This window comes from Symphodus melops, assembly GCF_947650265.1.
Source record: "Symphodus melops genome assembly, chromosome: 8".
Taxonomy (NCBI): Eukaryota; Metazoa; Chordata; class Actinopteri; order Labriformes; family Labridae; genus Symphodus; species Symphodus melops.
Window position 1 is genome coordinate 12,849,959 of NC_136698.1, and position 25,242 is coordinate 12,875,200.

The 25,242-nt window shown below is 38.2% G+C and overlaps 3 protein-coding genes across 14 annotated transcripts in view; 2 read left to right on the forward strand and 1 right to left on the reverse strand.

The window, feature by feature from the left end:
* Positions 1-2,763: 2,763 nt before the first annotated feature.
* Positions 2,764-12,489, reverse strand: alkal1 (ALK and LTK ligand 1). Of its 2 annotated transcripts, none has more exons than XM_079350630.1 (6): positions 12,310-12,489; positions 10,518-10,799; positions 8,299-8,352; positions 7,617-7,697; positions 5,625-5,698; positions 2,764-3,528 (listed from the first exon to the last, which is right to left on the reverse strand). In XM_079350630.1, exons 1-5 carry the CDS (start codon positions 12,314-12,316, stop codon positions 5,634-5,636), a joined length of 489 nt encoding a protein of 162 aa, XP_079206756.1. In that variant the 5' UTR covers positions 12,317-12,489; the 3' UTR covers positions 2,764-3,528; positions 5,625-5,633. The 2 variants fall into 2 exon arrangements, with proteins under 2 accessions (XP_079206756.1, XP_079206755.1); XM_079350629.1 differs by having other exon boundaries at positions 7,617-7,700.
* LOC306828267 (dynein regulatory complex protein 11) lies at positions 12,481-18,923 on the forward strand. Of its 2 annotated transcripts, XM_079350624.1 has the most exons (19): positions 12,481-12,653; positions 12,954-13,281; positions 13,436-13,555; positions 13,799-13,981; positions 14,084-14,155; positions 14,487-14,692; positions 14,808-14,892; positions 14,992-15,099; positions 15,176-15,251; positions 15,448-15,554; positions 15,721-15,807; positions 16,486-16,547; positions 16,666-16,748; positions 17,080-17,187; positions 17,278-17,477; positions 17,815-17,901; positions 17,994-18,171; positions 18,309-18,547; positions 18,697-18,923. In XM_079350624.1, exons 1-19 carry the CDS (start codon positions 12,643-12,645, stop codon positions 18,805-18,807), a joined length of 2,451 nt encoding a protein of 816 aa, XP_079206750.1. In that variant the 5' UTR covers positions 12,481-12,642; the 3' UTR covers positions 18,808-18,923. The 2 variants fall into 2 exon arrangements, with proteins under 2 accessions (XP_079206750.1, XP_079206751.1); XM_079350625.1 differs by lacking the exon at positions 17,815-17,901.
* A 2,181-nt stretch (positions 18,924-21,104) lies between these two features.
* The window catches only part of obscna (obscurin, cytoskeletal calmodulin and titin-interacting RhoGEF a), a 42,078-nt gene continuing 37,940 nt past the window's right edge, over positions 21,105-25,242 (forward strand). For 8 of the 10 annotated variants that reach the window (XM_079350614.1, XM_079350620.1, XM_079350619.1 and 5 more), the window contains exons 1-7: positions 21,105-21,339; positions 22,603-22,690; positions 22,792-23,058; positions 23,526-23,687; positions 23,903-24,007; positions 24,099-24,365; positions 24,553-24,822. In XM_079350614.1, coding sequence (XP_079206740.1) covers positions 22,651-22,690; positions 22,792-23,058; positions 23,526-23,687; positions 23,903-24,007; positions 24,099-24,365; positions 24,553-24,822 — 1,111 coding nt within the window. In that variant the 5' untranslated portion in view covers positions 21,105-21,339; positions 22,603-22,650. Of the gene's footprint in view, positions 21,340-22,573; positions 22,691-22,791; positions 23,059-23,525; positions 23,688-23,902; positions 24,008-24,098; positions 24,366-24,552; positions 24,823-25,242 lie in introns of all 10 variants that reach the window. The other 2 variants (XM_079350617.1, XM_079350616.1) reach the window with 2 other exon arrangements.

A 25,242-nucleotide genomic window follows, 5' to 3' on the forward strand; every position in this document is an offset into this window, starting at 1 on the left:
CAGAGTGAATGTTATCATTATGATGAATTTGACCGACCGTCCATCTGATTTGAACTCAAAGTAAAGTAAATCCAGCTTCAGAAAACAATTTCTTATGAATCTGGTATAACAGACTAGTTGATGAGTTGATGGTGCAGCAGTTTGTGTAAGGTAAAGAAGCTGCTTGTGTCACTATGTCACAGGTCTGGTTGGGTTGGGGAAGTGATTGAGCTTAAAGATGCCTCGCAGTTAATCAATGTGTTTGGTATTAACCATGGTGTCAGAGAACACACAGTGTGGGGCATGCAGAGGGGGTGGCAGGGAGACCTCTGCCAGCACCTCAAGCACATGGGATCAAAGACACACAGCTGGCACAGAGACAGAGCTGCAGCAACTCATTTCCCATTTAAACTGTCATATTCAACACCAACCAGAGTCCATTATGACAGTGAACACATACTCAAACCGCATCATATACAGTAATACACAATGGAACAGAAGACACTGCTTTGTTTATATTGAATCTGTCAAAGTGATTCAAATGTCATTTATTTGCATTTTGGTTCCTTGAAAGTGCCAAAATGGATGAGTATGACTTCATCTTACAACCGTCAAAATCCTAATCAAGTCTATGTTATCTGAATGTATATTATTGGTGACTCATGTAGGGATTTATTTATTCCACCAAAGACAGAAAGAGCCATGAATTAATCATGAGACATGGAGTGAGTCAATGAGACCTCCACAACCATTTTATATGGCTACTGCAGTCACTATAAATAAGATGGTTTGCTTGCACGAGGCCTTGGGGTCTAAGAAATTGGATTAAAGTGTTCACTTTTACAACATTTTTTTTTCAGCCGATGGGGGGGAGTTTGATATACGTCACAGGAGCCATGTTTAGATTTTATAGGTTATATGCTATTCATGATTTTCCCTGAATTGTTGGGGCTTGAATCATTTTGGTCAGTGCCAAAGGCTAATCAAATATATATATATATATATAAAAAAAATGATTCTCTCAAAGACAGGAAATAGGACACACTAATTGGTGCGCTAATATCATCACAGACTGTAATTTAAAAAATGGTTTAAATTTGTAGCAAGACTGCTTTTACTGATGAGCAATATCGTGGCTGATCTTGTAGGAAACTGGCAGAAAAAGCCAGTATATTTTTCATGACAGTGCATTGGAGGTGTCTGACTTGTTCAAACATCAGGGTGTTTCATGTCTCTGCTGCAGGGTGCAGCCTGACAGGAAGGACTTGGCCTGGCTTTGGTCTCTATTTACTATTTATCATAGCAGCATTTCTCAGAGGTATCAGAGGAGGGATTTGGTGCTTGTGTGTAATTGTGTTAGAGCCCTCCCACATTCTGTCCCCAGTGTATCTTCTGTCTCCTCTCCTAATCTGTGCTGTTTGTCTCCAGATAAGTGATATCCACCTTAGAGGAGGATCCGGTGTCCCCGCCCTGCCCACCCGGAGGGTAAGGAATCCCCAATGCATCCGCACAAGGTGCAAGCTTTATTTTTAGCATCCTAATCCTATTATAGTTGGGACAGAAAACATCACTCTTTTCCATTAATTGTCGGAAGTAATAACGATTTTGCCACTTTGTGGTAGCATTCATTTCTTTTTGGACTCTTTGGTTTTTGAGGAAGCTGTGAGGGACAGTGTGGGATCATCAATTTTATGGCCATTCAGAACTTTTTATTTGGACATTAAAAAACGAATAAACACAACCTTCCATTGCAATTTTTATTCACAACCTTTTGAACCGCCAGCTTATGTGTTAACTTTTTGATGATCCCACAACAAACCAAACATTGTTGACTAATTGATGATCCAATGTAACAAACTGTTATGTGAGTCTAGAAAGAGACATACTGGCGTGAGAACTGAGCTGTTGTAATTTTAAACTTAACGTTTGTTTTCCTCAGAACCTTGTCTATCAGCATCCATATGTATGCCTGGCTCAATGTTTATTTCACTACTTGAATAAAAACAACAGACAATCAGTGTAAGTCTTCCCCAGGCGCATATGTCGGTACAAGATGATACAACATGTCAGGAAGAAAACATTGGATCCTGTTTGTTTTGGTAGGAATTTACAGCACTGTGTCACTCTAAGGGTAAACCCCAGCAGAAATCACAAAGATCAGAAACCGTTTAATCTTTATGCCTTTATCTCGCATTAGTAGTTATTTTGTGGAAGCTTCTGCTTTTCTTGTCTCAATCTCTATATATTCCCATAGCAATGTTTACCGTTTTCCATAAACTGAGCATAGAAGGAAAACAAGCAGGATCAGCAGTGAGAAAATACTTTTTTTTAATTTGGCACTAAGAAAAGTCAAGTTTGACATCCGCCTATCTGACAGTGTGTCAGATTTCCGCCATTTTACTGAGACTGCATCTCAAGGGCTGTAATACCAGGCACACTACATTAATTGGATTATACTGGTCAAGAGCAAGTTTGCCTCCTAAACTGTGTATGAAAAAAAAAAAAGAAAGAAAGAAAGAAAAAATGCTCTTTGACACAGCAATTTGCAAAGCCTTCTTAAAGGCAAAAAGAATTGTTTCAAGAATAAATAAAATTTGGATTATCCAGTGACATTGAAATATAGCGTCACAGTTTAATTGTCTCCACAGTTTTTTACATTCTCTTTCTTAAATATATTTGGTTAAGTTGATCTTGAATTGAGTACAAGATGTCTAACAGCTGTGATTGAACGTGTGATAAAAATGCAAAGGGTGTGAGGGGGTGGACTTGAACAAGGAGCTGGAAGGAGCCAGAAAAAGAAGGATGAGAGAATTCCAAGGGGAAGTTCATAATTAAATCCATTATGTTCAGTGTTGTTTACAGTTTTACTTGACACTAAAGAACAAGACAACTGTGTCGAGACTCAACCACACATTGGGTTTTTTTAACAATAAAAGCAGTCAACTCCCCTGAGTTCCTCATGCAGTCACAGCCATGACACTGCCGGCCTCAGCTGGGATAATCCAACCCTGAATCTTCTTTATATTTCCTCTCATCTTCAATAATACCAAAATATACTGTGCTTCAATATGCTTTATTGTTCAATACTGCAGTGCATCATCACCACTGTAGTCATTACATATGTTCTCATTGTCAGCAATCACTCAAGTGCCAAATAAAATTGAATGCAGACAACGACAGAACGTGACAAATCATTCAGACCAACAGTGGGAGGGGAATTCATATCGAAGGAGAAAAACAATAATAATAACAATAATAAAAAACGTTCTTTCCATCAGATATAACTTTAATAACCAATTATTATTTACATATCCTTTCAATAAATAGGTGTATTTAATATTAAGTTAATGTTTTTCCTTACAAATATATGGTACATATGGTACACTGGAAAAAAAAAAAAAAACATTTAAAAAAAAAAAGACTATTGGCATTTTGTGAAATGACAACAAAAATAGAAAGACTATAAACACAACAATGTTCATATGACTGCTGTGGATGTGAAGGCACTTCCTTGAAAACACATTGATCCCTCTTCCAATATTTTGGGTCCTGAAATGAAATTAGAAAAAAAACAACTTCTTATTAGAGGTAAATATGTCCAGTTTCCGCAGGCTTTTACAAGCACCATTTTAAGGAAAAATAATTCTGACCAGTCTTGGCAAAGACATATCTTGACAGCAGTCTTCGTGAAGTAGTGTTGTCAGCTTCTTGGCTCATTAGCTGCCCTGCTATTACAGCTGTTCCTTGGTGATACTTCTTAGCTCATTCAAAAAAGATCATGAACAATGAATCACTTAGTAACCCTTAAAAAGCTCTCCGGTTATGATATACATTCGGCATATTTCTCAGAACTGAGCAGACAGGATCTTATTATCTAGTTCACTTGATAAGCTGAATACCTGAAGATGTGTCAGCGGCTTTAATTTGATCATCAGCAGAAGTCCTATACCACGAAAAACTCAAATGAACTGAAATGGCCACTTGTGTAGATTAACTTTCTTGCAGCAATCACTCACCACACATACCTAACTGGGTTCAAGGCAAGCACATGTAGGATTGGACGGAAATGATTGCATCAGACCTGCTGTCACTGAAAATCACTTTAACAAAGGGGATGGCTATGACTATGTTCGACTTTAAAGGACTGACGGTAGTCTCACTCAGCCTTTGTCTTGAGAATGGCTGTTTAGGTAGAGTGTGTTAGAATGTGAAAATGTGTATGTGTATACCAACAGTATTCTAAGCCATATGTTGCATCTTTTCTTACATGACTATCCAAAGAATGTGATGGAGTTTGCACCTTTATGTCTGGCCAAACACTGACAGCTCCCTGACTCACACCAAGATATGACTCAAGTTGAAAAACACTTCATCAATCAACACAACATTCCTCACCAGATTTCTGTTTTACATTACAATGAGCTAAATATCTTTGGGGTTTAGAGTTTTTATGAAGACATCAGACAACAAAAAATACTCCAGTTTTGACTCTGGGAAAATATGAATTTTTCACCTTTTCCAAAAATTCTACACCAGCTCCGCCCTAGATAATTTCCATGGTTACATTTGCAAAAACAGTAACAGAGACGTTATATTTGTGTTATCTTCACAGGCATTTTCCCCCCCAAAAGGATCCTAAGAATGGAACCAGCAATATCTAAGTGTTTATATGATACACAACACTGTACCAAAATTGGATCATAGACATATATGTAGCACCCCTTAAAGTTGCAATCTACCGAATACATTATTCCAAGCGGGATGCTTGCTAATACAGCTTTTGTTTCATTTGTTCCTTCCTTTCTTCTTTGTTCTCATGCAACACCAAAATAAGCAGGTGCGTTGAAAACTCCCTTTCAACTCCAGCTCGTGTAATGACAGTCAATAACTTCAAGGTGATGTTGATAATCAAGTTCACATGCTCAATATCACCAAACCAGCTGTGCTCAGTATGTAAAAGTAGTTTAGTATTATTAACTCTCAAATTATCTGCATCTGTTCTTCAGTTTACATGTAGGATTTTTTTCAAATACTGATGACCTAAGGGAATCATTCACTAAAAAAACCCCATCATGTCTTCTTTCCGATCAAAAAAGAACAACAACAACAAAAAGTGAACATTCTGCTTGGCCACTGATCGTTGCAGCTTGCAGTTATTCTTCTTTGATGCTCTTTCAGTAAGGCATCTGTGAGCTAGATTTACTGAACACATGCTACATTCGTCTTCCACATTTCTTCACAATATGAGTAAAATGTTGAAAAAAGTCCTGATTGTGAGGAAATAGATTTGTGTGCTTCAGCCAACCAAAACCAAACTCAAATAAAACATGAAATCAAGATTAAAGACTTAAGAGTGTCTCTCTGACAGTCAAATGTTTCAACATGTCCAACACAAAGAAGCAAAATATCCTTTGAACAGATGTGCAACAGGTATGTTTCTGGTTATATGAGCTTCAGTTACATCCAGTTTAAGAGCAGGCATACTGTACAAACAACAGATAAGTCCATAAGCAACCAAGAATAGATATCCCTTCAAGATAAAAGGATATCATTAGAGGTAAAGTGCATTCATAAGGAGCTAGTGTAATTGTATAATTGGACTAAACGACAAGTAAAAAACAAACAAACAAAAAACTTTTACTTACATGCATTATCTATGATTGCATGCAGAGTGGACTCATTGCTAACCGTGTTAGCAATCTTGCACATCTTTTGTAATCTGCAAAAAAAGGACAAAAACATAATAAGAGTACATATGTTATAACCTGCCATTTCATCAAATATTGGAAAACAATTTAACCCAAGACATCGTTTTTGCAACAAAATATAATACAATTTAAGTATTTTTTAAATATTATAAAATAATGTGGATTTACTGCAAAAGCTTTTATCCACAATGTGTTTAAAGGAACTCAAAGGTACGATTTAAGGAAATGTTCAGATCATTAAAAATGAAATAAGTCACAGGACTGATGTGACAGGAGTCACAATAAGCTATCTCCTGACTGAATGTATCAAGCTGCAGTGCTCCTGTAACAGCTCAGCTCTGCATGTGGAGTTCACAAGTAGCCAGTTTGTTAATACCACCATCAGTAAAATGAACATGAAAGATGAACCGTATGTATTGCCTACGATAATACACACGTCATCCTGACCCGATAGAAAAAGATAAATCCAGTCTAACTGTTAGCTGTCTGCCTTCTGTTTCTGTCCTCCATGCATCCCCATCTGGTTCAAGCTAAACTTCCTACTATTACAACACAACTATAATTCATTGCTTTTAGTCGGCCTTAATGCTCACTTGACTGCATCACAGCACAAAAACACTGTCCACAACAAAGGAAAGTCAAGCAAAACAGATATTCATCTGCATCAGGGGCGCATCGTCTGGTATCACTCTCTGACGCCTCCTTGACGTCATATCTCTAATTTCCAAATGTGAACTTACCAGAGGGGTATTCTGCTGAACAAATGTAATTTATTTTTCATAATCTAAAATATGGAATTCTGGATAAAGTCAAAAAACTGATAAGGGGACACCACCATTTGGTAGAGCTTCTTTGACCTCAAAGAAATATCCAACCTCTTCAGGGTTTGACACATCTCTCTTTTAAAAGATCAGATGCCAAATTGACAAAAAACACAATACATTTTAGTAAAGTACAATAATGCAAAATTAAAATACTTTTCCATAATGGAAAGTTAAATCTATATGTTTGTATGAATGAGTTATAGTGATGTTTATTCATCCTTTGTCTCACTGCATAATTATTGCATTGGCAGGGTGTCTAATCAACATTAAGAGAAAAATAACAAGTGTGTATTGTTGCAGTGGTTAGATGAGAAGAGAAACAAGCCAGAAGCAGTCGGCTGACTAACATCAGTGCTGAAAAAACCTTTGACGCTGATTCTTTGGATTTGCAGCAGCCAAAGCTTGTCCGGTTTGATTAAACCAGTAAGTCAGTGTGATGATTATCAATTTGCTGTGCAGGAAAACTGCAGAAAGGTGATTTGAATGAATATGATTCTCTACACAGTGTTCATATGTGTCTGAACATACCCAGGAAAGAACGATGTCTATCATAGTAAACCCTAATTAAAGTGCAAATCCAAAGAAACACAACTAATGCTTATTGCCATAAGACTGAAGAAAGAACAAGAGATCTTCATGATTTTGACTTTCAAGAATTTGTTTCTTTCTTTCTGTGACCTTAAATAATTTCTTTCAGAGTATTTAATGAAGAAAGTTCCAGTTTGAAAAGAAGTCTATCAAGATTAGCAAACAATGTTTGTGCTCGGATCAAATCGGATTGACAAAAAGCAATTTTTCATTTGATTTTGCTGAAATGTTGTTAAACCCTGTTTGAAATGTGGAAGTATGTATGTTAAGCCCCGCCCACCTTAAACAAAAAGAACAAACGGAACAAAGTCTCTGTTCTGTGAATTGAAATATCAAAAGCCGTTGACACTCCAGGAATTGTTTTCTCATGGTTACAGAAAGCCCTCACAGCAAGAAGCTAATAGAAAACAGAAGATTTGGGGTCTGGGACACATTTATCTTGGGCATAATTATGGCACAACAAACTCTAAGCAAAGGATAAAAAGAGAAACATGGAGGAATAAAATGGAATACATACATGCTGGTCTCGAGCAATCCCTCGTGTTGTGATAAAGTCTATGAAAGTGAGTTCTGCACTCCGATGAGAACTTCACTGGTCCTGCTTGATGGAAAAAGGTAGAATCAGGCAAGATGAAACAGATTTATTTTGCTTAATTATCTTTCTTCTCTCCATCTTGCTCTCAGACATGCCTAAAGCCTTTGCGATTGTATGAGTTATCAAGAGAAAACAACATTACAAAGTGAAAGTGAACAGCACATGGTTACAGAGTCGGTGTGGAACAGGACTTAACAGTGAACTAAGTCTGTAATCACCTCAGAGTTTTTTTTAACAAACATTTAAACTTGCAGATTTTCACACCAATAATGAAGTCCAGTCATAGGTCCTGAGACAAATAATCAGCTTAACCCTGCACTGCCTTCAACTTAATTCTGTCGCCTTTAGACCATGAGCAATTTCCCTGAAGCCTGACCATACAGCTAAGCCAGCAACCCTATCCTGACCCACAGCAGAGCCCATGTTCACAAAGCTTTGTAGGCCTTAATCATACTGTGTGCTGACTTGGAAGAAGTATTATCTCAAGAGGGAAAAACTAAGAATTAATGGCCAACTATACTCTAAAAGATATATTCTTGGTATAATAGTTCTACACATTTTAAGAAAAACGAGGCAGAGATTTGAACTTATGGCATTTTCTTACCTGTGAAATGCTGAATGAATTTGTCTTTCATGTTTACATCTCTAGGAAAAATTTCTGAAAAAGAAAAAAACATTGTTAGCCTGCTAAACAACAGTCATCTTAGTATCACAACTTAAAATAATACATGTATGTAATATATTATATTGTAAAATGTAATATGAAAAATATCTGATTCTTGCACCCATGCATGCTATCTAACCAAAATTCAAACTGAAGCATTACAAATTAACATTATTAAACATGAATCGAGTTTGTTAACGGAAACATTTTATGCATTATTTCTGTGATAAATCTCTACATGTGTTCATTGTTCTCTAAAAGATCTGGTGGTACCATTGTAGGTATTTCATACTCACACCATCCATGTAGGTTTCTTTAGCCATGCTAACAGGCTAAAGAGATTATTGTATTTGAGCTTAATGCTCATCAGAATAAGTCCATGGTAGTAGTTACTGGGCTCCTATCACATTCGTCCCCCAACTCAGGAGCTTGTAGCAATATAACTGTAGGACCACTGCCAGTTTAATGCTTAAACAAACCACCCCTTTCATTCTTGTTAATAGTTACACACATTTGACAGTTCTAAAATGGTTTATGATGTGTTGGAGCCAACTCTGTCTTTAAGCCAAGACCCAGATGTAAAGAGTACAATGGCAGAATGGATTACACAAAGTCAGCTGGTGTGGTTTGGCGGCTTAAAGGCTGACTACTATATTTCTTTGTGCTTTAATAGATGCATGTCAACAAATTATATAAAAAAAGTCTACATCTGTTGATGTTTAAGCCTAATAATTGTGCAACACGTGAGAAAAATAGAGCGTTACTGATAAAACCATCTGTAAACAAATCTATCCGCCAATGTCATGTCCCCTGGTGACATTGCCAAAATATTTCAGACGCATGCAAAGATGTTTGAGGATCACACATTTGCAGGTATAGATGTTTCTCCTCCATCATCATTGGGTTCCAAAAATGAATCCTTGGTATAGTGTCACACGCACCAGTTGCTAATATGCTGCTTTTAATAACCTCAGAAGATAAATTCCACCCAACCAGTGGTCTGAGAAAGGTACTTTTCCAATTCCATAAGCCTGGTCCCAGACTTTGAGCTTTGCAAGGCCTGGGCAATGTCTCCAAAACATGATCTGATTGATAGTGACGTTAAAGAGTACAATTTGACCTTGTAGATGAACAAAACATGTTGCTCTCATGGCACTAAATTAACTGAATCCCAGATGAACTCTATGTTTCTAAGTTTCTCACACTGAAAACATTTTCTGGACATTTTTTAATGATTGTACAACTTTTTCCTTGGATCTGAAATAATTAAAGAGATGTTCATCCAAGATTATTGTAATACATCAATTAATCCTAGTTGAGACATAATGCTTTCGTTGAAGTGATAAAAGTACATTCTTACATGTTTGATAATGGTCAACATCCATTTACACGAGGAAAATTGCCAAAAAATCCTTTTAGGGGAGAAAAATAACTGAGCTGTTCAAGTAAGATTTGGATTCTCTACAGCAATGTGACCCGGACAGCTTTACATTTCAATTGATTACATGTCAAGTTTACCTGTCCTCATCACTCCACAAACAGCACAAAACAGTGTTGGCTTCACGTATCATCAATGAAACACGACACAGCTAATCTTGTATGATGTATCATTTGTTGAGATGTCTTTATGTGTGTTTTTAACAATCATTCATGCTTTAGATTCCACTATGAATCACACTGAATGAATCATTCAAAAATGTAGCATGAAGCTCCTCCTACATGCACTCTACATCTGTGTTCATCAGTCATTTACAGTTTGATTGAAGGAGAGAAACTGTATGTTTGAGACATCTCGGGAAAAAGTGTTGCTAATAATAACAATAATATATTTTATAAAAGTCATGAACTCCTTTTTTTCCTACACAGAAAAAGTCTACCTCTATTAAATGCATAAAAAGAATCCCCTTCAATAAGTTGGACATCTGAGAACAGAAATACCTGGAGACTTTGTCATGTCTTTTAAGTGTACTTAAACAGACATTCCAACTTTCCATTCAATATAACTTTGAGTAACATGCTATGTTTAATACAGCCAACTAAAAAAAAGGCTCATTAATAAGGTGTACAGCTCATACCAGACAGATGACAGCTGTCTCAACCGGAGAAATGGGGATTATGCTTTCATGATTAGGACCTAAAAATAAATATTATCAGCTTACCTATGAGTTTACTGTTATCCAGCCTAGGAACATAGAAAGGCTTTTCCCGGGAGGAGAACTTCATGTCTTGGGCTGAAGTGAGGAGTCCACTGCTACAGCGCCTAGAGATACCTTTGTCCCGGTGCTGGCTGTCTCTGATAACCTGTAAGATAAGATCCAACAGGGTCCTTCTTTCTTTCTGCTTCACGTCCTTACTGTCCATACACTGGCCTGAGGTGATGAGCAGAAAGAAGATAGACAAGAGCATGTGCCATTTCCTCTCCACCTGCATGACTTCACTTTCTGAAAAAACAAAAAAAACAAAAAACAAAAAAAACGAAGAGTTTCTGTTGAATCATTCCAGTATTTGTTTTGGGAGAATCTGTCAGACAAAAAGATAGCCATACACTTTGCACCAGGCTTAATAAGCAGCTGTATGAGCAGAATTTGCAATATGAGATTTTTCACATTCACAAAATGACTCAAAAGCATTCCCTGTAAAAAAAATACACAAGCTCTAAAAGCTGAATCAATCGTAGGACATACTGTAGTGTGGTGCATCCACTTTACGCAGCTGCTGTAATATCTCCAGTATAATTTACGAGTACAAATATAAAGTTGTATTAACTTCAGACTTACTCGTATAGAAGTTAAATATAGTTATGTCCTGAAAGGGGACAGAGATGTCTTCAGCAAATTCTGCCAGGCGTTGTCTGCGGTCCCGAGAGAAGAGAGAGAGAGAGAGAGAGAGAGAGAGAGAGAGAGAGAGAGAGAGAGAGAGAGAGAGAGAGAGAGAGAGAGAGAGAGAGAGAGAGAGAGAGAGAGAGCCAGCAGATTCTGCTCACCACCTTCTTTCTTCAAATAATGCGTCCATATTTATACGAACAGCCACCTTCTTGAAGGTAATACAATCGATTTCGAGTGGGTGGTAAAGCAATGTTGACATCTTTGGTGCAATTTTTTCTCTTGGCATTTGCTCACTTTGGCATGCGCCCCTCCTTTACGCACCAAACATCACAAGTTGTATGTTAACTCGACTATTAAACTTCAAGCTAAAATATCCCTTTCCCGACATATGTTTTTTTTTGTATGTAGTACAAAATAAGCCCTAGGCCTACTAACGTTTAAAAAAAGTTTAAAAGACCACGGGGCAAAGTTTTCCAAATGCACCAACTTGTTGGATGTTGGGAGCAGAAACGCGAAGAATCTGTGGCCTCAAAGTTCGAGCTGACCTGTCAGCGTTGCGATGTGTTTGTTCACCGATGTTGAAGTCTTGTGACCGCCTAAGCGCTGCACAGAATGCGTCTCCAGGAGCAGCCATCCGGCAGTTTTCCACCCTTTTTTGGGTAGAAATGTTATAATTGCGATGGGGCTTGCAGGAGAAAGGGGTACGAGATTTCTTGGTGTATTTAAAAAAAACACAGAAACACTAAAATAGTTTGTGTAGCCTACCGTTGAAGGTGTTGCTTGTAGAAATCCCCCAAGAAATGACAAACAATGTGTAGTTGCAATACATTTTCCTCTGTCATTGTCCATGTGCTCGAGTTTTTACGCGAAATCAACCTTCCATGTTGCTGAAGCATATACTTGCAATTGTAGCTAAACAGCCCACTGTTGCACTTACATCACTTTATGCGAAACTGTTTTAGAAAGAAGTTTCTTTCTGACAGGATCAAACTAAAAGAGAGGACGTTACTATAGGGTTTCTCACCTGTTGTTCCAAAATAGCAAATCAATTGCTTTTGTAATATTGTGTTTTGGATAACACCCACAATAAACAACAACAGCAATATAAATAATATTAATAGCCTACCAATCATCCTGAATATTATGCGACAATGACCATTATTATGATGTTGATGACTATTATTATTATGGTTATGATTATTATTGCATTAATTACTTCTGTTCTGCGTGTTATGATCATAGACTGTTGTTGCAACAACAGATTCCTGGCAACATTTCCAGTGATAGACGTAGTTCACTTCCGGAAGACCGTTACCATAGAAACGAGCGAGGCACTGTCAACTAAGTGCTGCTCTCATTTTTGATAGCTAACGTTTGTTTAGTTTTAGACCTGGGTTCTTGCTTGTTTTTTTCAACAAAAACTTAGAAAGCATTTAGGTTTCCATCTGAAGACAGACACATGTCGCAAAGGTAAACTTTTACGAAGTTGGTGAACGTCCAGTTTACGGTTGTTAGGTCCTTTCGTGTGTGTGTGTTGTTAGCGCTAAGTCGTTAAATTTACCTTTAGCCTGTTAGCCAACGTTAGCTGGAACCATTAAAACAAACCACGCAATATATCAGCAATAGTTACTCGCAGAATATTAGTCTAACTCTGATACACATAAATTAGGATACATTTCTACTGCACCATGTCTCGCTCACTGTTTATTTTGGTGCCATTTCCCCAATCAGTGTAGTCACTAAGCTCATCACATGTGTAAATTGTTCCAGGACTTACAACCAGATGTGGGCAGATGCCCAGTTAGAGTTAAGTCGACTGCTGACTGAGGAGCTGCCTGCTGAACCCCCTCGCCCAGAGAAGGACAGGGTCGTTTTTTTTCAGCGCCTGGCCATGCTATATGTGAGGTACATTCAAATCTTCAGACAGCTGGAGAAAGTCTATGACCAAGTGGTCAATCCCCAGAAGAGAAGAGCTATTCGGGCCACTATTGATGGTGTGATGGGCAGAGTGTTAGAGCTGAAGAATGAAATGGTGGACAAAGAGTTTTCCGAGTACCATTACATGGATGATGTCCTTCATGATTTAAAGCTTTTACCTGTGAGTGGCATTTTCTTGTAGTTAATGTTATTAACTTGCATTGTTGTAATGACTTGACTTAAATCATACCAATTAATTTAGGAGGTCTTGACTGTATCAGAGTAGTCCTTTAACACTAACATAATGCTGGTTCTGTGTTTTTTTTTCACTCCAGAGAGATCTTGAAATCCCTATCCCTCGCTATTTCATTAGTGATCGCAACAAAGAACTCCAAGAACGGCAGGCAATGCTGACAGAGATCCTTAAATTGGTGGAGGATGCTGGAATCCCAGATGTCAGTTCAGTAGCTACCACACAGTCAAAGCCTTACCTGATTTTTTTAGCTTTTGATTTTTGGCATTTCTCTAGATATGTTACTTTGTTATGTAGAAATGTGTTCATTGCAGATAAAAAGCAGGAAATTATGGCATTTCACTGGAAAAAAAAACATGTTTTATGTCCTATCTTGTCATGTCTAATCACTCACTTTCAAAAAGAAAATTGTTACAAATATTTTGTCCCCATATGGTCCATACAGCCTCTGATGGCAAAGGACATGAGTCAGGAGGAGGCTATTAAGATCATTCAGGTGTTGGAGAGGGCCCGCCAAGGACGGGAGAGGGCAAAGTTGAATGTTGAAAGCAGAAACATGAACAGGATGTACAGAACCAAGGACCCTGGAACAGCTGAAATTGAGTTGGCTGCTGTCTGCATTCAAAAGGTTCTTTGTTATCAACACAACACTATCCCTTCTTTCTACTGCCTCTTTGTTTTGCTTATGTCATCTTTCATACTGTTGGACTAAGCTAAATGTGATCTGTAGGTTTGGAGAGGCTTCATACAGAGGAAAAGGGCAGCGATTGCTCGGGAGGAAGAAATGATTTTCCTAGGAATGGTGAGTAAAATGGATCAATGATAAAGCTAAATCTCTTACAATCACTGTGTAACATACCCATGACTTTATAAGCTTTATAAGAAGCATCTTTTTAAGTCATATGTCATGTCTTTGTTTTGGCTCTCTGTCAAAATCAGAAACTCAACCATGAAAGCTGTAATGCCATATTTCCTTGTTCCATTCTACAGGTTCATATTTCAATCTATTACAGTGATGATTTCCCATAAACTTTCCTTATTTTGCACATTGTCATTACTTACCAAGTGTTCACAACAAATGAAGGAATGTACATTTCTAACATAGAAAATATGTCTGGTCACACCCATGATAGGTCATGGATCCAAAGTATCAGGTGCCAAGTCCTGAAGAAATCGCTGCCCAGGCCAATGTAGAGCTTTCTCGCACTAAACAGCAGGAGTATGAAGAAGACTATCTGAAGTCTTTTGTGGCTGTGACAAACCAAATAAGAGATCTAGAAGCACATGATATGAGCAAGACCATGAAAGAACAAATCCGACAGTGGTTCATTGAATGCCGGTAAGGTGGCACAGAGGCACTTATGTGTTTTTTGACTTAAGCAAAGCATTTCCACATTAAATTTTGATCATTGCTATGTTCTTTACTTTGTGTTTTTTATTTGTACTTAAAATAGTGACGCTACAGGATCATTTCCAGACTACCCAGATGAGGAGGATGGAGGATCACTGCTCATTTTTGCTGAAAAAGACCCTCAGCAGGTAAAACACGCCTGAACCGAAAGTATGATCTATATTACATAAACGTTCCTGCAGTTGGCAAACAGTCTGATAAGTATTGTTGTGCACATATTTGTTCAGTTAAGGGAAGAAATTGCGGCAAAGGATGAGGAGGATTCCAACAATAAACCAAAAGGGAAGGATGGAAAGAAGGAGGGAAAGAAGGACAAGGGGAAGGATGAGGAGGAAGTAACTGAAATAAATATATAATCTATTATTTTACCTGTTTAGACAACATCTTTACCAATGCGTCTTCTTTCCTAAGGAAGAAGAAACAGGGTTGAAGATGCTGCCTTCAGCTTTTCTGTCAGACTTGGAAGTTGGCAACAAAACATTTGCAGGTGTGTTTATATTCAGATGAGCTAACATTAGATTATACATCTACATTATGTTTAGTTGACAAGTATCCTGTTTAAATGTAAACATTCAAAATAGCTTTTTGTATTTAGTTTTCTGTCAAAGTACAAGCATATCCTACTTTATAGTGGTTGCTTATTCACTTAAAAGAAGCCTAAACGGATTCTTTGTCATGCTTAGATTTTTGGAAATCCCGCGACGAGTCACAAAACTTCAACCAGAGACATGAGGTGGAGCTGATCAAGGAAGAACAGAGGAAGGATATTGAAGCAGAGATTCGACGACAGGTGGTGCTAAATTGAGAATAAAACACTTTTAGAGCACATCATTTGTTCTAACAACACACTCAATTAAATTAACATCACAGTTTTGTGCAGAAAACAGCAATAAAAAGTGCTAACAGCTCCACCTGCAGCTGCACTCATTTTTTTTGTTCTGGTCTGCTTGTCTTAGGTAGATGAACAGATGAGGCAAGAGCTGGCTGAATGGAAACTAGCTGTGGATAAAGACAAGGGTGGTAAAACTAAAGGAAATGCCAAGGTATGAAGTAAGAGACCACAGGGGCTGAATTCACAAACATTTTCTTAAGATAAAATTCATGAAGATTCTTAAAAAATAGTTAGAATGTTCTTAGGCGTATATACCTATATGATAGACCTATGTGTATGCATATATATGTGTGTGTGTATATATATATACATATATAGTTGTAAAATTACTGACTAAAGGACTGAGATGTTATTTCAATACTTTATAATAAGCATGTTCGTCAACATTATTGTAACTGGGGATTTTTTAGTGACAACATTCTTTTTTGCCAGCATATCTTTTAGGAGACTTTCACCAAAAACAAAAGTGGCTAAAATTAACAATACAAGTCCGCTAACAAGTTTAGGTGTGGTAAAGTGTGGTGTGATTTTAAAGTGAAGAAGAAAGTTAGACAGAAATGTCAGAACTTTGCTGTCAAGAATCTCATTTCTTCTTATGTTTTTTTTTTTTTTTTTTTCTGAGAAAAAACACAAAAAGAAAGTTCAGAAAATAAATAAGCACTTTTTTCGTGAATATGAAATCTTCCTAACTTTTGTCTTAAGACTGACATTAGGGGAAAAAACAGCACTTACAATTTTTTTTTTTCTTAAGAAGATTTTGTGAATCCCCCAGTAACTAACCACACCATGAGCTTTGTCTACTCTTGAATATATATTTTTTCCTCTGCAGAAAAAGAAAGGATCTAAGAGTGGCAAGAAGAAAAAAAAAGAGAAAGATTTGACAGCTGATCGGTGAGTTCACACAGAGGATGCTCTTTTCAAAAATAATTTGATTTTCACAAACAGTAAAGTTGAGTTGTATGATATTGATTTAATTTGTTAATACAAATGCTGTATTTACATCTACTAGGACTCTTGAGTCTTTGTGTCAGGAGCTGGTGGAGCAAGGCCTGATGAAAAAGGCAAATCATGTTAGAATGGAGGATTACTTGGGTGAGACTTACACATGTATTATAAATGTGTGTGTGTGTGTGTGTGTTCTTATGATTGTGTATGCTAACCTTAATACTTATTGCAATCAACCTGTAAACACAGAACAGAGCTTTCACAATGTAGCCCGATAGTCAAGAGTAGTCAAGAGAACACAAAGGTGTTTGGTAGTGATGTGCTGCCCTCTTCTGGTATATGATTGTCACAACAACAACAAAATCAAAAGGAACTTTTTCTTATTGGCACATTCATTTATTTGTTTTAAAGTTTCCTGGGTGGATAAAAGTGCAGATGAAAAACGTTCTTTGTAATAGTTGTTCCCTTATCTTCCCAGGTGACTTCAACTACCTTGGCACCACCTTGAGGCAAAATGACATAGAGCCAATGCCATCACTGTCAGATGTTCGGCAGGTCTTATCTCTGTACGCAGTTTTACCATTAGGTCGGAATATTTTTGTTTCTTTTTTTTTTTTTTTAATCCATCAAAACACATTATTTGTGGTTTGACATGTAAGCTGTGTGCTGTCTGCAGGCTCTCAGGTGGTGCATGAGAAGGCTCCTCTGATAAAGGCCATCCTATTGGCAGGGCCGGCAGGTGTAGGGAAGAAGATGTTGGTCCATGCCATCTGCCAAGAGACAGGTGCAAACCTGTTTGATTTGTCTCCTCTGAACACAGCAGGAAAGTACCCAGGAAAGAGTGGCCTCGCTATGATGCTCCACATGGTGTTCAAGGTAACATGACACTGCCATTTTACCAACTTTAAAATGAGACTGGTTAATCCAAAGGTCTTTAAGAACTGCTTTCAAATAAAAAAAAACATAGTTCTAACAAACATTCATAAAAACTTAAAACAACCTATATTCTAACTCTTACAATCCTTTAATGATTTTTTTTTCTTTTTAAAAATCACAAAAAACAGTGAATATTCTCAGCCCGAGGTTGTACCAAGTGCTGATAATGAAGTTAACGATTTTGTAAACAACTTGGTATAACATAAATACAACTGAGGAAGTGCCTCACACTATTATTTAGGCTCAACCAGAAACTATGTACAAAACCTTCACATAGGTCGCGAGATTGCTGCAACCTTCTGTAATATGGATTGAAGATGCCGAAAGAATGTTCTACAAGAAGGTTCCCAAGGAAGAAAAAGAGGTACTACCAAGCAAGACACAAGCTGAAAAACATTCACGTTTTGTTCAAAATATTTCCCGAACATTTTAAAATCTCTTTGCATGTGTTCACAGTTGGATCCCAAACGCTTGAAGAAAGACCTGCCGAAGTCTCTGAAGCTGATCAAAGGGGAGGATCGTGTTCTGATAGTTGGAACAACAAAAGACCCGCGAACTGCAGATATCAAGTCACTGTGTAAAATGTACAGCAAAATTATCCTGATCCCGAGACCAGACTACGGCTCAAGATGCAGTAAGAAAAGACACATTAAGAAAACATTTGTATGTTGTTAATGCTGTAATGATGAGAGCTTTTATTTTATTAGATTATATAATATACTATTTATTTATATTGAATTATTATAAATTGTAATTACTGTCTGTTTTCAGTCTTGTGGAAGCAGCTGATTCTAAAGCAGGGAGGCGTGATAACCAAGGCTCTTGACCTCGGCTCTCTTTCAAAGATTTCTGATGGCTATACACCGGGTCAGATGGTCAAGGTGGTACAGAGTGTGGTCACGAAGCGTCGCATTCTACAGCAGGCAAACAGACCGCTGACTGCTGTCGAGTTTGTTGCTCCGTTAGCAAAGATTGACCCTGTGTTTCAGGAAGAAGAAGAAGCCCTCAAGGTAGAGAGGAAATAACATTTTGCAATGTTTCCATTGCCTTTGTATGATCAACTTACCAATTTCCATGTTAAAAGTACACTTGAATTATAGTCCAATTACTTTGAAGGTTCACAATTCAGTTGTTGATTCTTTTTCTCCGACTTTTAAAGAATTGGTATGCAAAGACCCCACTGGGGAAGAAGAGGATTAAAGCTGCCACAGGAAATGAAGCGGAGGCGCCAGTTAAAGGCAAAGATGCAAAGAAGAAAGGAAAAAAATAAAGTTTTTCTAAAATGTATATGGTGTTATATATGTATTGAAGAATGTATGTGAATTGCCATCTTGTGACTTTACTAATTACTCCCTACATCATAAAAATAAATGAACATTAAACCAATAGCACTTTTTATTTTATAGCAATTTTTATTCTGGTGTGTGTTCTTCATAGTTGTCGTTGAAGTTGATTTATTTAAAGGTGCAAAGCCTGATGTTAGAAAATATACTGCCAAATCCTGTTCAAAACATCAGTGTGTGGTTGTTAATTTTTTGTTTGGCAGAAGACCATCGCTCCAAAGCGTAAAATAGGATTTTGTGTGGTCTTTAACAGAAGGTGCTAACTCCTGTCTTGTGATCATGGTAAAAGGAGTTCCAAGTAGGACACAATCAGATGTTCTTCACAGATAAGAACATAAATAACACCCTGTCCTTTAAACGTTGTAAATCACCACTATACTGTTTGTGAAGGATTTTATGTTGGTATGGACTCGCAAGAAGAGTCCTTTCAAATTGTGGCCTGGATTTGATTAACAGACTCCTGTTGCTGTAATATTTAGACTCAAGGTTGAGCTGTAATTAGGCATGCAAAGACAAGGTCTAATGTTCTAAAGTGTTTTTATGGCGGCAATATTTTTCATTTTATTTCAACATTTGGAATTTTACGACAGCTATAACAAACAATTATTGTAATGATTTTCTTCTTTTTTTTAAAAAAACATAGAGCTTTTTTTTATATTCCTCTTTATTAACTGCTCTCAGGTGTAGAGAGTCTGAACCAGAGGAAATCTGACCCAGGAGGGAGAGTGTTTCCAAACCAGGATCCAGAGGCTTAAGTGGAGTGTTCAGCTGTTTTGTCGAGTTCTAAATTCACTCAACACATCCTCACATTGCCCTAACATCAATCTATTATTAGCCTTTCTGCACCATCAATTGGGTGCTGCACACGTTAAGCCCTTCATTTCAAGATATCAGGTTGATCTGCCGACCGTTTTTTACTGTGGACGTTTATTTTATGTATTTGTATTTAAAGTGGGACAGTGCACATTAATGAACATCAACCAAGTAAATATGCCACATTGTAGCCATAGGATAATTTTCTCCTGTAGTCCCATGGCAAGTTAGTCGTACTGGTACATGTATACAAATTTACATCAACACAATGACTAACAAATTGAACAACAACATAAATTGTACATTAGTTGACAGTAGGGTCAGTATTACATTTTCAGTTAAAAACTCTTTTGGGAATAGTAAAAAAAAAAAGTCTTTATGTGTAACTTATTGGACTCCTTAGTTTTTTTTTCTTTTTTCTCAAATGTCCGTGAAAGCTGTTTAAAGAGAGCTTTGTAATGAATGAGCCGTCATTCCCCTCTCAGTGACGACAACTTGTTTTTTATGTCTCATCAGAGCTGCACAGAGATTATCCTGTCAAGTCTCAGTGGATTTAGTAGCACATGGAGCTGTCTGTCAAACTCAGGAGAACACAAAGCTGGCTAGTGCTGGCTTTCTTTTGTCTTTCTCTATTGGATAAACAATTACAGGATGACACATTTTACATTTTTTATGTGTGAATAATATTTGGTTTAAAGAAAGGAAGATGCCCTTGCATTCTACTGCTCTTATATTATTATCTGCCTCCTGTGTTTGCAGTGTGCTCTTAATGTTTTTTTTTTCTGTTTTGACGTCTGGGCCCCTTGTATGGAGAGCTCAGGCATCATCAGTAGAGACTTACTCTGATGTCAAGTGAATGGGATATTATGATTAATCTTTAGTGACCTTTTAAGTGAAGCAGTGGTGGAAACTCCCTTTGGAGATGTATGGACTTTGATCTCTTTCACCTAAGTATTAGGACGCAGAAGATATGGTAAAGAGAATGTGATTAAATACATCAGCCATATAATGCAAAAAGTAAATCCTCTATGACTGCCTTATTTTAAGTCAAGAGGTCTTATATATCTGCCCAAGCAACCTGCGAATACATTGAATTGTGTTTAAATGTTTCATATAGATAACGCCACTCACTGAGATGCTTTCACGTGTTTGGCATTAAGCGTGTCTCTCCCTCGTGCACAGCAGAAAACCATTAAACACACTAAGCCTATTGTATATATTTTGATTGTTTCTGATTGCTCCATTGATGCTGTGTATGAGTTGCCTCTCATCATTGAAGCCATAGCTATCTTTGTGCTCATACTGACAGAAGGCTATTTTGGAGGTTAGTATGTGGGGAGAGATATGTCAGCTGTTCAGCACTACCCTCAATCAAAGTGAGGGGGGGAAAAAAGGGAAAGCACCATAGGCTGTCTGCTTGGGGGACTGGGTGAAACTTGGGAATGCTCTCCTTTTGCTAATGTTTGTTGTTAATCTGAAAGGCTTTGTGAGAAACAAAGACAAGACCTACGGACAGATAGGATGCTATGGTGGATTTTTTTTTTAATGAAGCTTTTTGTCCTGGTCAAGGTGTTGTGTATTTGCCATCGATGAAACAAAAGGATGTCTTCCTTTTTTTTTAAAGGAAATACCTTTGTCATTTGAAGGTAGGTGCATCGCTGCATGTGATCTGGTGTGAGTTGAGTTGTGCCAGTGTGATATTTTGCTGTTTGTACTCGTCATGTTTTTGCATGCCTTCAATGATCGGCAGTGATCATCCGGGATGAAAAAGGTTGCATAGAGTTTCCTGCATATTTCAGTCGCACTTCTTTCACTTTGCTCAACAGATTTAAAATGTGTATACTTTTATTTCAATCATTTCTTTTAACATGGCATGTTGTAGAGGATGTCAATTATACACAAGTAAGACAATGATTGGCAAACTCAGTGTTGTTGTGTGATACATGAAGAAATTGAAGCTGCTAGGCAATCGGAGCTTCATTGACCCTCTTCACTCAAACAACCTAATGCCTCTATGAGTAGTGGGAGGTGCCAGCTTTTGAAAAGCATTTCAAGATTTCAAATATCATATCAACCAGTTCAGTAATTGGCAGTTCTGATCTGTCTTCTACCCGTTCCTCTCAGTCCAGTGCATGGAAGCTGGCATCACAGCTGAGTCTATATTGGTGCGGCTGAGCTCAGCCAAGTGAGGTGACAAGAGATTACTCTGCTCTACATTACTGTGGAGGACTGGCATGCCATCACAGGGATCAACCGTATGAGGTTGATGCCATGTGTATCCATTTTGACAATGTTACCATTTTCAAAGCTATAGTTTTCTATCTTCATTAGTCTCAGAGAAATTTGGTTCTGCACAAATTGTCCAAAACTAGCACAGGGCATGCAACAAGTTATTTACAGAACTCTGTTGATGCACCTGAAAGAAGCTCACAAACGGAAAATTCCTGAAGTTTGAAGATGATGGCTTTATGGAAAGAAGGAGTGTTCTTTAGAGCAGCGGCCCCATTCTTTATTGCTTGGAGCCCTCCCTTCCTTGAATCTGAGAAGTTGAGCCCCCCGCCCCAGGACCAACAGGAAAACTATCAAGAATGAACTTACCTTTAATAGTGTTCACCAACAAAATCCTTTCACAATATGCCTACACACTTGTTCTTACCAAAAGACCTTTGTATAGGCTACATTTCCCAGTAATGTTTTAGTATGATTATATTTGATATGTGCAAAGCTCATTTTTAAAACCTCTGTGGAGACAGTCTCATACACCCCCTAGGGACCTTGGACCTAGGTTTGAAACCTGTGCTTTTGAATGTTATCAATACAATTTCCTAACTATCTTCTTATGTGCCAGACCATAACCTTTATGTTTGTCACATTATACAGTAGTTGTAGTCTTTCTGTGATAATTGCAGCAATAAGCAACAACAACCCCAAATCAAACTGAGAGACGAGCTGGAACCATGGGGGACAGTATACCTGGAGGAATAGTTGCTGCTGCAAGTAAGTTCTACTCTAACAAAAGTTTGTAATGTTTAGGGTGGTATTTGAAATAGAAAAGACCTCTTGGTTATGTCATGATGCATTATTTTTCTGCGTGCCAGAGAACCGTCTGCAGGTGGTGAAGGGCTTGGAGGATGTAGAAGTGTGTGAATGTGAAAGCTGTCCCTTTGAGGTGACCCTGAACCTTTCCTACATCGAGGGTGTGTGGACCAGAGATGGGATGCAGCTAAAGTCGAAGCCTAACTGCAGCATCAGCGCACACGGGAAGAAACACTCCCTCATACTGAAGAGGGTGGCTCTGGCAGACACAGGCCTCTTCTCTTTTGAGGCCAACGGCATTCAGACCTCAGGCAGACTCACTGTCAGAGGTCAGAAAGCTCTTGTTTTGCCGGGGTTTTCATGATGGTTCTTGTAATGGTCGGGTTGTATGTCTGTGGGTTTTTTTTAGTTTTTCACATTTGCCATGTTCTTTCTGTTGTTTATGTTTTTTGTGTTTGATTGTTCTTGTTTTGGTGGTTTTCAAGCACTTTGTAAACCTGTGTTTTTAAAGGTGCTATATAAATACAGTTATTGTTATTATTATAAAGTAGAAAAGATCACTACTTCTATGGCCACAGGTCTACTTGTGTGGCAGTTGGTCATGTGTTTGGACCACAAACACTTCAGAATAGACTACGTTTGTATTCATAGTAACTGATGAATCCATGTGATCATCTTAAGGTCTGGAACAACAACTCAAATTGTTGTGAGAAGGTCTTTATGGGACTATTGAATAGAAGCATTCTTAGGCTGCTCTAATAATGTTTAAAATAATTGTTTGGTTTCCCTCTCTCAGCAAGGGACATCCACATAGTGAAGGAGCTGGAGGATGTCGACACAGTGGAGCGTCAGCCTGTGAACTTCGTGTGTGAGGTCAACCAGGTAGACTTGGATGGTCGGTGGTACAGAGATGACTGCCGAATTCGTCCTGGGGACAATATTAAAATAAGACATCAGGGTAAGAAATTAGCCACATAGGCTTTACAGAAACTATAGCATACAAAGTATGCATACCCAAAACTACTTGCATTTTAATACCCTCAACTTCGCCAAAAAGCTATTTTTTTTGACGGGTCATAGTGCAGCCGGTAAATACATATAAAGAGGACATTTAAAGTCTTAAATCTAATCCATAAAACATGGAACAAGAATTATTCTTTGATCTGTTTGCAGGTAAATCTCACACCCTGATGTTCAAGTCAGTCAGGCCACAGCATGCCGGAGAGATCCGATTCACTGCAGAACGAGTCTCATCCTATGCAACTCTCACAGTACGAGGTGAGACACAATAAAGGTTATGTCCAATTTCAAATGAACTTATGATACATCAAAACACCTGGCGATTTCAACTCACTTTACCCTCCTATAGAGCTTCCAGTCCAAATACTGCGTCCTCTGAGGGTCAAGATAGCCATGTATCGCCACCGGGGTCTGCTCGAGTGCCAGGTGTCACGGTCGAATGCTCAGGTCAGGTGGTACAAGAACAGGAAGGAACTCCTGCCCAATAAGAAGTATCAGCTGATCTGCCAGGATGTCTACAGGCAGCTCACCATTGACGACATCTGCTCCTCAGATGAGGACACCTACACCTGTGATGCAGGAGATGATAAGACCTCCTGTCAGCTTCTTGTGGAGGGTAAGATGCTGTCACTGTCACCATATCAGTCTCAATGTTTTATGGACGGCATGTATGTACCGACACTTTTAAAGTACTTGACTTCTAAGGAGTAGTGTCCAGAGTCAATCAAGAGTGTTCTATTGTAATGTTTGAAAGCTGTGAGCTGTGTCAGTACTGGTAGTGTGCATTATTGCTGTTTATGCAGAGCAGGCTATCAAAATAGTGCGAGGAATGAGCTCAGTGGAGGTGATGGAGCCTGAGCCAGCTCTGTTCCAAGTGGAGACCAGTCTGAAATCGGGAAGGCCCCCACGCTGGACCCTGAATGGTGAGGTGTTGGAACCCAGCGCAGCAGTGAACATTGACAGAGACGGCACCCTCCACAGCCTCCTGCTCACCTTCACAGAAAGCGCTATGTCTGGGCCTGTGATCTTTGTCGCTGGCAAGAGTCGTTCCACTGCTCAGCTTGTTGTCAAGGGTGAGTTAACGAAACCTGGTCTGAGAATAGAAAATAAATCTATGGGAAAAATAGAAGAATAGAATGTGTTTTTACGTTAAACAAAATTCCTTAGGGTCAGTGTCAGATGAAGTGATTAACTGCATGCTACCAAAACCTCCCTTATTGACATTTTAAACTACAAGGATTCTTGAAGAGTGATACATTTGACCGATAAAAGATAGCAGGGTGGTATTTTTGTGAAAAGAAAAGAAAGAGAAAGAAAATAACACGAGTTAAAGATGTACAGCAGAAGATCAGCAAAAGATGACCAAAAGACCAATCTCATTTGACATTATCTTACAATTTTTTTTCATCTACGTTTATCCTGGATGGGTGCCACTGTATGTTGGTGCAGAAATAATTGTTCTAACTTTTGAAAGCCACGTTGCAGATAGATCG

Excerpts from the sequence above, each read along its gene's own strand:
- LOC306828267 (XM_079350624.1), top strand. Across the intron at positions 13,982-14,083 it reads CTGCTGTCTGCATTCAAAAG|GTTTGGAGAGGCTTCATACA; the intron begins GTTCTTTGTTAT and ends TGTGATCTGTAG. Across the intron at positions 14,693-14,807 it reads CAGTGGTTCATTGAATGCCG|TGACGCTACAGGATCATTTC; the intron begins GTAAGGTGGCAC and ends TACTTAAAATAG.
- alkal1 (XM_079350629.1), bottom strand. Across the intron at positions 8,353-10,517 it reads GGATAACAGTAAACTCATAG|AAATTTTTCCTAGAGATGTA; the intron begins GTAAGCTGATAA and ends TTTCTTTTTCAG. Across the intron at positions 5,699-7,616 it reads GGATTGCTCGAGACCAGCAT|ATTACAAAAGATGTGCAAGA; the intron begins GTATGTATTCCA and ends CTTTTTTTGCAG.